Below are 15,787 nucleotides of genomic sequence, written 5' to 3' on the forward strand. Positions count from 1 at the left end.
ATGCATATGTGTATGTGTGTAATGCATAAACCCAGAAAATCTGTATTTCTGCTCCATACAGTAAAGTCAGGAAGTGCGGTTCCCTGTCTGGTTGGAGCATTTTTCTGAACTGGGGCCACTAAAAGAAGAAAATTATCCCATACTAAAGCTTGGCAGCCAGGACCAAGCAGTGTGATTCTCTTGCAGACTGACAAGGCCTGTGTTTAACAAAAGCTTATCTTACTCCTTTTGGGCACAGGTTAATGGATGTGCCTTCTGGTGCTTACATCCCTCTTGCATTTCTGATTTCTCATGCCAGGAGTGAGGAATAGCTGTGACAATAGCATGTGGATACTATTTCCTTGTGCACCAAATGTGAAATGTTGTTGGCTATAGAGTGGCATCTTCATGTTGTGATCATCAGAGTGGTTGTTGATGTTCGGTGTTTTAATCTTTATTGTTAAACCTCAGCTTCGGTCTTCCTTGTGATTTATCTGGAAGCTTCTGGACTGTCACTCTAAGTGTTTATCTCTGCAGCATTCGCACCTTGCTTGTCTTTCTAATGGTTTCATTACAGCTGAAATTTGTGGACATTTTGCTTTCTGTTTTTAAATGAAGTTTGACAACTAATGGACAAAGGAGACACCCCTCCAGAAAGATGATTGCCAAGAATTTGCTTGGGGAAGGGGAGGTGTGCCTTTAGTGTCATCTCAGGAGTCTGGAGTGGGATGTCCACAAGACTTTAGCCCCATTTGGTTTGGTGTAGGTGAGGTAGAACAGATGGAAAGGAGCAATCCTCAGTTCTCTGTCCACACAGCTGTGTGGGTGGTGGAGGTGATGCTGTGAGGGAAGGAGGCAAAGTGTATGGAAAGATTGAAGAAACCTTTCTGCTACTTCTGTTCGGCTTTATCTGTGCTTCTTAACCTCAGCTATTGCTTCCACTTTTCCAAAGCTTTTAGGGGTTGTTGGTGCACATAAGGGCACAGCCTAGATAAAAAACAGTGTATGCTGCTGTGGAGAGCTGCATGGCTGGACAGTTTGTTTTTGTAGTCAATGAAGTTTCCAAATGCCTTTAATATCCAGGATATGAAAGATACTGCTGTAAGATAGATGAATCCTAAAAAAACATTGACATAAATTTGCATCAGGTCCCTCCCTTTTTGCTACAGCCTGGAGTTTCAGGTCTTCTACTTGTTTCACTTCCCCAGACAGCTGAATTTCTGTCATCACTGCAATTTTCATCAGCTAAATTATTGGATGTCATTGGTAAAGAGTTTTCTAGTAAGCCTAGCTGTTGAACATTGAATTGGAGCACCAGCTTAATGTGTTTTGTTTTAATGGTGCTTTTCATACCTGATTAAAATAATTGTAATTATTTGTTCCTTAAGAATCACTCAGTGCTGTGCTTCTCTTCCTAAAATAATGTTTTCAAAGTATTTTCCATAACCATTACTATTTCAGGTAGATGGAGAGAACAAGGGGATGATTTAAAGTTGTAGTGAGGCTTGTTCATCTCAGTGGATTAAGAACAAAGAAGTAACAAATCCCTGGATAAAACAGTAGTTGGCCTGTAAGTTTTTGAGAAAGAAACTTGTCATCTGATGCATTTTCCTTTTCCTCTCCAGCAGCACATCCATACACTGCTACCTATAATGATCTTACCTTGCCATACCTTTTGTGTTTCATTAACTACTTCAGCCTGACTCACAGTTGTTGCAGACTGTGAAGTGAGGATTTGCTCCTTCTCTTTGCAAAGCAGTTGTAGCATGAAAGGTCTCAGGTGTACTTCACAGCAGGAGTAGTTTTTTCTACTGCTTATGTATGCTGCACCATTGAAAAGACATTGCTTCTTATCCTTGACTTGAGAAAAAAGAAAATTTTTCCTAAGCTTGTATTTTCATTATTTTAAAATGACAAGTTTTATTTTTTTATGAAATGGCCTTTTCTGTTTCTAACCAGTAAAAAGCATTCCAATCAGGGAAGTAGTAAAACTGTTATAAACCTGTTACCTTATAAGTATTTTTTTTTTACATACCTATATGTATTTTTCATACAGAATTTATTGCTGAGATCTGTGGAATTGTCATTTTAAAAGGATGTGGTGGACACTTGGCCTTGACTAGAATACATTACTTGGTTTCCTGTAATATTGTGTCAGCTTTTTTGTTTTCTTTTGTTTTCTTTTGTTTTCTTTTGTTTTGTGTGCTGCATTTTTTGGTTGGTGTTTTCAGGGTTTTGTGTGCTGCATTTTTTGGTTGGTGTTTTCAGGGTTTTATGGGCTCTTTGAGAGTTCTTTTTTTAGAGAGAAAAACAAAAATAAAATGGCAATGTGGGATGTTGGACTGGAATAAGTCTTTTATTAGGACTAGTGTGTTTGCATTGCTGGAGAGATGAACAACTTTGGAGATCTGCTTTAATAGTGCAGAATTGTTTGGGGTAGCTTGGATGCATATAAAAATAAATTTCAAAAAGTGGAGGAATCTGTGCAATAAAATAGAGTACTTTGTTTATAAACATTGGATGTAACTTGATTTTTATCTGGAAGATTCTTCTGATGTTGTGTTTATATATGTTAGCTCCTTAAGAATTTGTTCTACAATGCCCCAAACTTTTACTTCAAAATACTTCTCTGCTGTTATATGATTTCCATTCAGGACAATGTAAGGGAAAGATGAACTTAGTTTTGTAAAAGTATCAATCAGATTTATTGTACTCTGTTAGGTATATGAAGTGATAGATTTGGTTTTGCTTAATAATTGCTTGCACTGTTATTGAAGATATGGATCAGATGATATCAGTCTCTTAGCATGTACAGGTCATGTACATCTGTGCATCTAGTGCATAGAACTTGGGAAGAGGAGGGAGTTAGCAGCAGTTTCTCCTTTGCTGTGGGACAAATGACCAAGTTAATTGTTTGGTGTTTGTGTTCTGGAGTTGAGGACAGAGAGAATGTGAAACTAGTGAAAACCCCACACAAGGTGATAATATCAGTGAACCAGGATATAACCTGTTGTATTGAAAGGAAAATCAATTACATTTATTCTCAGGGTGTGTTGTACATTGCATATGGGGAGATAGCACCAAAGGACTCCTAGGTACAAACAAGAACATTGTCACACCACACACACACACACACACACACAGACACACACACACCCACACTCACACACACACACACACAATTTGCTATGTCATACATACAAAACTGCTGTATTGTTTTTGGACTGGCAGCATGAAGTGTGATGTTCCATACTCAGTGTGCCTTCCCGTAAAAATTTACTGGCAGTTCTTTTGGTGGAGAAGGTGTATAGCAAAGCTGGTTCAAAAGAGGGGCATGGGAGTCCTGCCTGCAGGCTGTGAGTGGATACTAGTGATTTGCTGTTGGGAAATTCCACACTGTGCTGTGAAAGCAGTAGGCAGGTTTAGATACAGCAACTCCCTTAAGCCTGTACTGGTCTTTTTTCAAATGTAAAATTTATTTTCATATCATGCAATTTCTTTAAACAGTAAGTTCAGATGTAGTTCTTTTTCTGAAAAGAAAACCCCAAACCATGCTTATTATGCTGTCTGTGTAGTCCTTTTCTTCTTAGCAGTTTATACCACCCAGTTGTGGTGAAGTGTCTAGAGATGCCTTTGCCTGACAGCTATGCGGGTAATTAAATTGGCCTGAAGAATTTCTAGGTAATTATCTTTATGCAGCTCGATTTATCTGCAAGTCATGTGAGAGTGATACTTGGAATTTAGTATTGTTGTGCTATTGACTGTATTCTAAACTGGTATTTTTGGGATTGACTTAAATGGGTTTTACTTCTTACTAGAAGTTAGAGAGTCAGCTGTCTCTCAACAGACCTACTTGTTTGATCTGGGGCATAGGGAAAGAGAACTTACTTGTTTTCCTGATAGTAATTTGGCAGATTTGAGATTTAGTAATTTTTTCTTATTTCTTGGTGCCTTTCAGCTTGTACCTCCTTTTAAACCTCAAGTGACATCTGAGACAGACACCAGATATTTTGATGAAGAATTTACAGCTCAGACTATTACAATAACACCACCTGAAAAATGTAAGTCAGAAATGATGCATAAGCATGATGTAACAATTATGTTTATAATAAAGTAATGTGTAAAGTTTTTTCTGTTTGAATAGAAGAGCTGTTCTCACTGTTGCTAATAAAAGTCTTCATATGAAAGTGTGTATGAGTAACTCTCAATAACAGCTTTATTTTCAATATACAATACTTACAAAACTTAGAACATTAGATCACTCTGGGTTGGGGTTTGGGGGCATTTTTGGTGTGGGCTTTTTTGTGGTGATTTAGTTTGGAGTTTTTTTCATTTGTTTGTTGATTTGGGGTTTTGTTTGTTTGTTTTCAAATAAGAGAAGACACCAGTTTCAAGTGTTTACTGGTTGGCAGTCAAAGTCCAAGTTCAGCAAAGTAATTGGAACACAGACCCTTCTTTAAGTATGTGGAGAGTGCTGGTGGCTTCAGTGGGTGTGTAGCTTTAGTAAGATGGGCATATTTTGAAATATGAAATATGAAAAACTTCATTTTGGAAAAAAAATCAATTACTTTAAAATATAATTTCCTATCAAGTCCTGTGCATCAGCGGGGCTCTTAAAGAAGGTGTTAATGTGAATGTAACCATGGCACTGGACCTTGCAAAATTTCTACATTGGAGTGAATGTGATTTCACCATAACTTTTGTTTTTGTCATGTTGTGTTACACACAAGAATCATGATCTGATCAGCCTAGCCAGGACTTTACAGTTACTTAACAGGCCAGAGCAGTTAAAATCTTGCTCCTGAGTTTTTAAAGAATTTTCATTGTAAATGGCAATATTTGAGGGTTTTGTTTGTTTCTTCATATTGGAGGCTGAGAAAGGAGGATCACAAAAATAAAGGCTTAGTTATGGTTGCTTACCCTTTCATAAAGCAGGCTCATTTTCTGATGTTTTAGGACTCCTAGGTTAGCTGCAGTTTTCTGTTCATATATAGAGTATTTCCTGGATTTTGCATTTTTGGTGTTTGAACACAATCATAGAAACATAGAGTGGTTTGGATTGGAAGGGACCTTGAAGTTCATCTGGTTCCAATACCCCTGCCTTGGGCAGGGGCACCTTACACTAGACCATGTTGCTCAAAATCCATTATTTAGGTGATTTTAAGTCTCTCTGCTATGAAAAAAAGAAACCTTTCTTCTCCTGTCTATCTTGATAAGAATTTGTTCATCTTTGTAACTTGAACAAATTTTACTAAAATTTGGATTAACTTGGGTTCTCTTGATTCAATGTTAGACCAGGATTAACTAGCTTTTATGTGTAGAATATATTAAGATATAAAAGACACAGAATTTTGAAAGGCTGCATATAAATACATGGTTAGAATAATAGTCTCAGCAGGAGTCTTTAAGAATAAGCACTGTTAAAAAGCCATGTGAGAATGTAGATCCAAATTCTCAGAGTTAGGTAACATCTGGTGCCTGCTTTCCATTGGCACTGGAAGAATTATGTAAATAAAAAAAATTATGGATTTGGCTTACTCCATATTTCTTCTGATCCCAGTAAGTACTGTAAAAATAAGTAGTTTACTAAAAATAATATCTAAGAATTGAAACACATAGAACCTGTATGAATTGTTCATTTTGTATCTGTTTTTCCTTTTAAATCCCTTTGAAATGGAGGAATATTTAAATATATCTACAGTAAGACTATAATTTCCTGAGCTCAGCTCAATAAATGATGGAAACTGGCTGCCTCAATTGGCACTCAGCTTCCGTGCTGCCAGAGGCTGGGTGTGCCAGCATGTTTGGATGAGCCTAGAAGGGGTAGTTGTGATTGAAGTTCTCAGGTGACAATCAGAATAATATGAACCAAACAATCAACCTGAAATAAATAGTGACTTTTGGGCATGCTGTCCTTTCAGTGAGTAGGGTCCCGCTGTCTGAACATAAGCTTATGTGCTTAACTGAAGTCTTACTTTAGCTTGAGCCTTTAACCTCAGCATTGAACCCTGAAAGATGTACTGAATGTCAGGTGAATAATCAAATTTTATGGCAAATATACTGATGTTTTGAACTTCTTCCTTAATACAGATGACGAGGATGGTATGGACTGCATGGACAATGAGAGGCGGCCGCATTTCCCCCAGTTTTCCTACTCTGCAAGTGGACGAGAATAACTTTTTTTTGTTCTGCTGCTTCTCTGTCATCTTAGGTTTATCAGTGAAAATGATTCCTGAACATCACCACCAGTACTAGATACTACTGTGATACCAGGGGCACTTTCAGAGACCATTCCAAATTGAACAAGTTTCTTTCCCAAACCTACCTAAAAGCCGTTCTGGTTTTGCATGACATATGAGATTCTCTCTACTCCGCTCTCCTGCTGTTGCTGCTGCCCAGTCTCAGTATAATAGCAACATCAAGAAGTTACTAACAGTTTCTTTGAAGGTAGATGACTTGACTTCAGCATTGTACACTTTGTGAACAAGTAGTCATCTATTTTTCCTCACAGTGGAGGCTAAACAAAAGCCATGTTGGTCCACCTTATCTTCTTCCAGAAGATGAATCAAATTTGTAATTAGTCTAAACAGACTAGGCGATAACATTTTCATGCATCTGTTTGTGCTGGTTAGAATGAGGAAATGTAGAGGTGGTGATGTACATATGCAAGGTTTCTGTTAGGCATATCATTACTTGAAGCAGGTCTCTGTCATTAACATCTGTCTGGAATTTGTTTGGGAAATGTTTGAGAGAAGGACTTAAACTGTTGATATATATAAATATATATATATTATTTTTTAATTACCGTTGGATACTACAGAAGAAGCAGAACGGCTGGGCACACCCAGTCTGCCACTTAGAACTTCCAGGTTCATGTGCAATCATGGAGAATCGAACATTATACATGCAAGAAATGAAGGCATAAAAGCAGCAGTTGAAGTTGTTCAAGGGGTTTTATAATTTGCACCAGATAACATCTTTTTCATGCTTTTCTCTTTCATGATATGCATCACCTCTGATGGCTGAAGAATGTAGACAGGCATAATGGTATTGCTTTTCACCAAAATGTGTGCACCAAGGTAAACAGGTGTTTGCCTTACTTGTTTTTATTTTGAGTTTGTGAATTAGCTTCCTCTCCAGGTGTTTAACTCTGAATATGCTTTTTTTCTGTTTTTTGTTTTTTGTTTTTGGTTTTAGTGCAGTAGTATTTATTTTTAGAGATAAGGTTTGTATGTGTCATGTTTGCAAATGCTGCTACATCTTAGAACAGGCTTATAGCAGTTAATTTTGTAATATATGGAAGGACTGTACAAGCTGAAGGGAATAATGCACTTTTCTCCCATGTGGAAATTTTAACAAGGCTCTGAAATTGTACATACCACTTAGAACCAGATTTTTGTGAATGAAATACTGTCTTTTAACAGTTTGGCAGTGGAGGTAGGGATTTCCAACCTCATGTGCCAAAGGGTTAAAAGTGAACAGACAAAAAAGCTACATCTTGTGCTCCATTTAGGATAAACATAAGAGCCTGACAGCACAAGAGAAAATATCTGTTCTATATGAAGGAATTGCATTTGAACGAGACCACAGTGATTACAAGAAAAGCACTTTATTTTAACAATTAAAAGAGTAAATTTCTGGGATCAGCTGTTCTCAAGGAAGATTTGCCCTCAACCAAAAGAGTGCTGAAACCCAGCAAGTTATGTTTAAACGTGGTACCTGATTGACTGAATTTCAAACATCACAACAAACACTCCACTGCTAGGGAAACGTCTTTCCATTTCCGAAGATCTGTGTCTAACAGAACATGTGCATAAACTTTAGCTTTGATCTTCAGCAATGATAATCTTAATAATAAACCCTTTGGTGCTAGGAGTTGGGGCGTGATGCAGCACAGTGACCGAGCGCACCCTTGCAGGCGACATCGGGAATCCCCGACTCCGTGGGTTATCATTGGAAGTATCTCTGTGTTCAGCTCTTGTTAACTCCCACAAAGACTGTGATATTGCAGAGTATTCCTGGTTGCGTTGTGTGAGTGAGTAGATGAGTCTGAAAAGAGAGATGTTCCTACACAGATGCCTTAGCCTCTTGATGTGGAAAGTTGAGTGCCCAAGCATGAAGCCCACTGCTGGCAGTGCATGTGCTGGGATGGTCAAGGGGTAGATGGGCATTTTAGCGCGGCAGCTAGAGATGCAGAGTAATTTAGACAATTTTTCATGTTTCGTGTTTTATCTTTAGTAATGGATGGATAATCAGATAGAAATATATCATGATGTGTATTCTAACGGCATAGGATTTCATTATGTCACCCTGTAACACTAAAGATGTGTAGATGTTGTCCCTGTGCGGATAGAGGAGAGCAGCAAATGCATTGCAGGTCTGTGCTGGACTGGTGGTGTAGAGGTGTCTACACTGACACAGTGAGCAAGTGACTGAAATAACCAAGTACTTAACAGACGGGCATTAATTAGTTCTCTGCAAAGGTCTTGTACTCACACTGAAACTATGGCGATTCAAAATCTGTGTTACATACCTGTGTTTTCTCCCCTGTTTTCAGCTTGTAATAGCAATAAGTTTCTTGACACAGGGCACCTCCAGCCAGTGGCTGACTGGCTGTGGCTCTGGCCAGCAGCTCCTCGTGGCAGTGACGCCCTGTGCTTTGCTCTCTGTTGCGTAGCCAGGTAGTACGCATTTGCAGGAAGGGCCTGGCAGTGAACTATTTGAAAGCCTTTTAAGACATCACTTTGCATTGCACTGTCTGCCTTCTGAAATGTCAGTGGTCCAGTTTATGATGCAAAGAGTCAGCAGCCACCTTGTGCTGCCCAGGCCTGGGGGATTCTGTCTTATCAGTGTTAGAAACAGATGACAGAGAAATGGATAAGCAGTGCTGAGAGAAACTTTTGAAGCTCTTCTTTTGCTGTCTGCAGTTGTGGTTGGACTGGGACAGGAGGTGGTGGCTGGTTGTCTTGGTGAGCCTTTCGAGCACAGTACATTTCAGACCTTGACTCCAGCTTGTACTGACTTCCATGACATACAGTATGCCCTCTTGTACTGCAGCCATCTCAGAGGAAACAGGTCATTTCTGTTTGGATTTTGGCAGTTTTGCACACAGCTTCGCTTTCCACACTAATCCATCTTCCAGTACATTCCTGTTGCTTAAAGAACATTTATTCCAGTATTGTTTTACCTTTTTTTCCATTTTTACTTGTGGCTTCTTAAAGCTGACTGTTCTTGCAGGGGCCATGTGCTTCTCCTAGAGTACAAAAGTAAGGTCTTTCCTTACTAACTGCAGGGTCTATATATTACACCTCAATGTACACACTTTGCTGCTACTGTTTGTACTGTCTACAGTAGAATTTCCTTATCTTGCTCCTGGTAGTGCATTACAGGCAAGCATGAAATGTAAAGTATTTATTTAAATAAAAACCTCTAAATTGGTAATTGAATTACCTCCCTGTAGCTTTAGAGTTTGTGACATTTCTTGACCTTGCTAGTTCTTTCATTAGATCCATGCAAGATCTAGTCATATGGTTAAGGATATTAAGCAGACACGTCTACAAACCCAAGAAACCGTATTACTGTTGGTCATACTTAAACTGTTTATTTCCTTAAGTATATGACCCACAAGGATGTGAAATAACTACAAGAAACTGTTTTTGTACACTGTACATCCTTAGTATTTTTACACGTATATGATAGGGATGCACATTATTTTCCTTCGTACAGACAGCTTAAATAAAGCACTATGTCAATCTGCTACTTCTGTGTTTTTTAATGCTAATTTGTTCTGGAGGATTGTAAATATATATATATATATGTTCAAGCTTGCCACAGAGGACGTATTTTTTTATATCTGCACATTACTATTAAATATCTTAGAGGATAAAATTCTTAAGTTGTTCTGTGTCAGAGAAAGAAAAATGGAAATGAGAAGGCTATATTGCAGATTACAAAAGATTTCTCAAATTTTGGGTTAAATATTTACTTCATATTTTAAAGTAATTTTATATAGGTTAGATGTTTCAATCCTGAAATGCACAAAGAATTTACTTAATTTCTTCTTACAAGAAAATGTACATCATTATTTTTTTATCACTGTATATATAATGATCTGTGCATGTTTAGTTACAAGTTTTATTTGCTGTGAAGTCCTAGTGATAACTGTAACTCGCTGTGACATATTCCAGATACTGGGTGAACAGTTTCAGCTTGTAAATGATTAAGTTACACTATTGTTAAAAAAAAAAAAAGATTTTATGATTAAGCAAAATGTATCTGTGCTTTGGATCGAGGCTGTTTCCATACAGGTGGCTCCTGTTAACTCTATGAGATGTATGTCACTTAAAAAAGTAAATTTGGGTTATACTTTTGAAGATAAGCTCCTATCAGAACATCCACCATTTAAGTAATTTTCAGCTGATTAAATTTTTGGCCTCATATCCCACAGCTAGGTGATGTTTGGGCAAGGAGAGGGGAAAAAAGGGAAGGTGGGATTTGCAGGGCACTGCAGAATGGGACTCTTTGAAGCCCATAGGCTGGTCCAGGGCCGTTTGATCCAGCCAATCTAGAGGGCTGAGTGTCCTTAAAGCAGTGGGTCATCCGGGTTTTCTGATGGGTTTTCTGTTCTTTGATGTGAATGCTTCTCAGGAATAGAGGTGCTTCATCCATGTCTCAGGTTTTTTCTTTTTTTTTTCTTTCTCCACCTTGGAATAGGAAAGAGCATCAGTTAGTTCAGTGATATCAGGATGTCAGTGACCGGGACAAAACTGCAGCAGTGACAGGACTGTGTGGTCAGTCTGCATCCCGTGTTGTGGAATCACGCTCTGTGTGCTGACCTGGATTTGATCATTGGGTCTGATACATGTAAACTTTGTAAAACCGAGTATTTAGTGCTTAAGTAGGAGCAGGGTAAGGTAGGGAGGGATATAGACAGGTAGGCCTGGTGCTGTAATGACTTATTAATTGCTACAAAGTAGAGTAACTGCTGCAAGGGAAGTTAATCCTTGTAGACTCCCCACAACACAATAGTTGCACCTATGCCTGGGATGAGTATGAAAAACCTACATTGAGCTATATACTGGCAGCCCAGGACCCTTTGTTGAAATCAGACTTGTACATCCATGTAGGTGGCTGGCAGTGGGGGGCCCTGCATGTGGCCACCAGAAGCCACCTGTAGGTGAGGCAAGTCCAGAAAGGTTGAGGGTCCTGCTGTGCTCCAGGGTCTCAGTGAAGCCTAAGTGCCAGGAATAGGTGCCCGAGTTCCTCTACATGCATAGTCTATAGGCACTGTCTCCTGTTTAAACACAGATTTATGCTGAGGAATAAAAAAAAAATAAAATTAAAGTTTGCATTTTCCTACATTTATAAATGTATATTCTTAACTATGTAGGCATCTATAAAGCAGTGACACTTAAAAAGCTGTCAGCCTGATTACTGTGAAAAATCCCAAGTTTGACTAGAGAGGGCTTTCCTTCAGCAGCCTTTCTTCTCCCTAAAGACCTGAGGCCTTTCTCAGCATGCTCAGTGTCATATCCGTGAAGCTATTCAGGGAGGTGATCAGATGTGTTTGGCAGTTTTATATGGCAGGAAATTGAAATAGGGAGGAAAAATCACTTTGATGTTAGGGCTGTACCACTAATAATTGTTAAAATATAAGGGAAGGAAGGATTGTGTTCCACACCCAATGGTAATTTATTGCATGTGTTGTTACTCTATTTTTTTGTTATGTTTTCCATGTTCATTCTGGCTGAAGTAGCTTTATTGCTGGGGAACTGTTCGTTGTGCTTTGTTCACCCCCTTTACCAACTACATTGAAAAAAATAGATATAGAAACTTTTCTCTTGTGTGTAGCTTATCCAACACTAGATAGCAAAATATTCAGATAAATTCTTTCTCAAACAGTTGGGTATTTGAAAAGTAACCTTGAAAAACATGAGTATACAGTTAACCAGAAAAAAAGCCCTCTACCTGTACCCTCCAAATGTTCTGAGTTCAATAATTTGAAGCCAAGTTCAGCTGGTGCTCAGAATACGTGCTGGTGGAAAAGTCCAGTTTCACCACCTCAGTATGGAGCCCAGCACCTCTTGTAATGGCTCCTCTGCAATAATCAAGGGCTCCTTTCTCTTAAAGGCCTTGTTCAGTGAATGTTTTAAAGAGGAACCTGATCCATGGAAATTCCTCCACATTAGGTGGAATATTTCTCAATCTTCTTACGCTTTTCTGGCTAGTAAGTAGTTGCTGGGGCTCTCACTTTTTATATAAAAGTGACAAAAATCCTGCTGAATATCAAGTTCCCAGGTATATTCTGGTACTGAGTTTCTAGAAAGGAGGAGAGCGTACATATGCAGCACTTGCAAACAGCCCCCTTCTCCCTCCTCACCCTGCACATGCTTTCCCTTGAATTCAGAAGGACAGAACAAGGAACCTAAAGATTCTATTATGTTTATTGATATTTCAGTCTGTAAATAATATAGACATGTATGTTCAAATATGAAAATAGATAAAAACATTTTATATAAATTGTACAAATTACTGACATCCACACCATGTAATAGCTGTTAAAACTGGCTTGCAAGCCTGGTCTTTTCAGAAAAAGTCTCAGCTGTTGTCCTAGAAAGTTTGGTAGGCAGGTAAGGCCTCAAAATATTTGTGATTCTGTAGTTAAAACCAAATAGAAACCAGCTGAAATTAACTAGCCAGTGTGCCTGTTTTCTGCAGAGGTGTCTTTGGGTGAGCCTCAGACAAGTTTCAGCCAGGTGCAGAGCAGACCTGAAAGATAAAACGAAGAGATGGGTAGTCTGTATGGCAGTGCCTGTGTTTCTCATTTGTGTCACGTCAACCTACAGGCAAGATCTTAGAGAAATAAAAACTAGTTAAGGCTGCAGTAAGGCAGAGTAAACAAGTACAGTTTCAAAGCCTGCACTTCCTGTGGGCCTGCTGTCCTCACTCCTTCTAAGCTCAGAAGTCTTACAGGTAGCAAGAACAAGAGATATCTGATTTCTGAAAAACAGGATCTCCATGAGCTTTTGACATGGCTCCTGTTTAGCAGTAAATAAGTGAGCTTTTGTTTTGGGGCACGTCTAAGATCCTGCCCCTTCTCCCTTCCAAGAAGAAGATGGCAGGGTTTTGCCAGAGGATGTTTACTGTGCAGTGTTCAGCATGTGTCAGGGGTGGGCAGCTGTAGCAAAATAGGAAACTGTTGCCTTGGTGCCTGTAGGAAACCTCTGGTGGGAAGGCTAATTCGCAGTTTTGAAGATCTTGCATAGCTGTTGTTCGTGCTTCCTCGGTAGCACTTAAGGACTGAATTGAGCAAGACATCAAACTATTGGAGCTGGGGGAGCTACCTCGAATTAAGCCACTGCAGTGCTAAAAATTGAATTTAAGAGATGTACATGACCTCAGAAATAAAAATAAACTTTCTACTTTGGCTGGTTTTGCATTAGAAGACTGAAGGTTTTTTTTTTTCCTTCCCCCCTTGGTTGGTTAGGCTGAATTAAAGAAAATTCATGAAGCTGCAGCTCATTAAATAATTAAAAAAAGTAACATGGTATTTTTTTCCCCCAAAATACATGCACCAACACCAACTGCTACGGTTGTGTCTGCAACCAGTGCAAGGAACTATGGCAATGGAAATCCTTGGGGCTTTAATTCCATGTCAGTGCCTGGCTAGTGACAACCAGAGGAAACCTACTCTGTGCTGCAGGGACCCTCAGCATTAGAGTATGGGCAGAAGCTTAAAAGGACCCCAAACACTCAACTCTTGAAGAGGTCTCCTGGAAATTTCTGTTGTGGGTGTCTTTCCCCAGCACAGCTACCCAGCATTAATGCTTTGTGAGATGCAGAACCTCAGCCTGATTGACAAAGTGGGAAAACCTCCTCCTGACTCCAGCCTGGCCTGAACATCTTCACAAAGCAAGCACCAATCCTGTCAGAGTCTCTACCCCACTGTCCAAGGGCCCAAGTATTAAAGCTGTCATTTAGGGTATGCTATTCTCTAACAAAATGGGCACAACTGTCACTGTCAAGTTCAGGTTTTTGGTAAACGAGTTGTTACTGGACTGTCAGGGGTAGGGTCCTTTCCAGTCTGAGTTTCTTCTCCTCCCAATAGTATTTTGGTTTTCAGTGCACAGAACTCTGCAGCATACAGTGCCCAGGCTCCTCTGGACACTCCCTCCTTACCTCAGTGGCATCTGCTTTAAGGGTGGTAGGGTATTGGATGTACAAGTTGGAAGGGTCTATAGGAGTGGAACTGCAGATGCCTGACTGATTTTATTGCTGCCAGCTATACTAGGAGGAGGGAAGAGCAACTGACTTCCTGTTTGATTAGAAAGCACTCAGGTGACTTCAGTGCCTCCATCCTCCATTGCATGCCTGTTAAACTCAAGGTGGAACTCTCAGGAGGGCCAGGCTTAACTCCTCAGCTGGTGTCCAGCTTTGTCCAGTAGCCAGACACTGGACCTGATGTACAGAACTCCCACACCTGCAGATTCACAAACACTGAGAAGCTGAATACTTGAAGCCTCATGTCAGGGCAGTCAGACATCAAACAGAGGTCTATCTTTATCCCTTCCTGTCATAGTTTAACTTGCATCACTTCTGATTAAACTCCATCTAAGCAGAAGTGAAGATTTTCATCTGCTTAAAAAACCCCACAACAACATCCACCAACCACCATCTGTGGACTGTCACTGGCTGTTACTAACACCTGGCAGAGGCACCATCTTTGTGCATTAAGACTACACTAAAACAAAAGTTCTCTTCCAATAACCAAAGCAATCTTCAGGTCTCCTGAGGTTGAGGGCCATGTAAGGATCAGCTTGAATCACTTTTGACAGCAGAGATGGATGGCCTACCTGTTTGCTGGAAATAAGGCTCCCCCTTCTGTAATATATAATAAAAAATAAAAAGCAAACATGGCACTTGGGAGCACTTTTGCATTAACTGCTGGGACCTCACTGAAAATTCGTGCTGATACAAGAAAGGAAAGAAAACCCCTGCTCCAGAACAGCTGTAATTCTGACAGTGCCTCCCACTGAGCAGCTGGGGCGAGGACGGGAACACAGGCACGGGTGAGTTTACTTTAACTTCCTTTTAGAAGAAGGGTGATCAGATCACAGACATGCTCACTGTGACAAAGACATCTGTAAGGAGGGCGGAGAGAGCTTTAGTGGATCAGCCATACGGAGAGCACAGGGAGAGTGTGAGTTCCTGGCCAGGGAAGAGCTGGCTTGCAGGAGGAGATCTTCATGGGGAAGTCAGAGCAGCAGCACAGGATGACAGCCCTTGCTGGAAGTAATCCTCAAGGTCCAAATCCTACCCGTCTGTGCTCTCTCTGGCTCAGCTGGCCAGCAACCCCTTCTGGCAGCCGAGGTCTGTGAGGGGATTATCCACCAGGACAAACACTTATTTTTGTCAAACTGATGGACACCAAGGCAGATACTGCAAGAAAGAGGCATTCCAGCCCTCACAAATGCACTCGTGCCTGGTGGGGGTTGCTGAGGTTTCCAGAAATCTCTGTTTAGATGTTTGTTTGCTCTCTGTACATATTTATTTAGTATTCTGTATTTCATAACTATGTAGGAGGGCAATTAAATCTCTCTTATCCTTCTGCCTTAGAGTGAGTTCCAATATACAAGAGACTTTCAAAGGTAGAAATTCCAAACCTGAATGTTCTAAAAACTTTCAAAATGAAAGGTGTAAATCCCGTAATTAAAATTTTATTACCTTTACAAGGTCCTGAATATGCTCATGTGGCCTGTAAAGGAATGCAGCATTATAGCAGGATCAGATACTTATTTTATAAATTCTT

At 39.8% G+C, this 15,787-nt stretch overlaps 2 protein-coding genes across 4 annotated transcripts in view; one reads left to right on the plus strand and one right to left on the minus strand.

The window, feature by feature from the left end:
* The window catches only part of AKT3 (AKT serine/threonine kinase 3), a 152,700-nt gene extending 139,275 nt beyond the window's left edge, over window positions 1-13,425 (plus strand). For both annotated transcript variants that reach the window (XM_058836914.1, XM_058836913.1), the window contains exons 13-14: window positions 3,938-4,040; window positions 6,070-13,425. In XM_058836914.1, the coding sequence (XP_058692897.1) occupies window positions 3,938-4,040; window positions 6,070-6,155 (189 nt within the window). In that variant the 3' untranslated portion in view covers window positions 6,156-13,425. The remainder of the gene's footprint in view (window positions 1-3,937; window positions 4,041-6,069) is intronic.
* Window positions 12,610-15,787, minus strand: part of SDCCAG8 (SHH signaling and ciliogenesis regulator SDCCAG8) — a 104,363-nt gene continuing 101,185 nt past the window's right edge. Inside the window, exons 19-20 of one of the 2 annotated variants that reach the window (XR_009277439.1) lie at window positions 15,703-15,733; window positions 12,612-12,747 (exon numbers count right to left, since the gene is read on the minus strand). The gene's annotated coding sequence lies outside the window, so the exon portion shown is untranslated. Of the gene's footprint in view, window positions 12,748-15,702; window positions 15,734-15,787 lie in introns of both variants that reach the window. The other variant, XM_058836911.1, reaches the window with a different exon arrangement.

Source organism: Poecile atricapillus, chromosome 3 (assembly GCF_030490865.1).
Source record: "Poecile atricapillus isolate bPoeAtr1 chromosome 3, bPoeAtr1.hap1, whole genome shotgun sequence".
In the NCBI taxonomy this organism is placed as follows: domain Eukaryota; kingdom Metazoa; phylum Chordata; class Aves; order Passeriformes; family Paridae; genus Poecile; species Poecile atricapillus.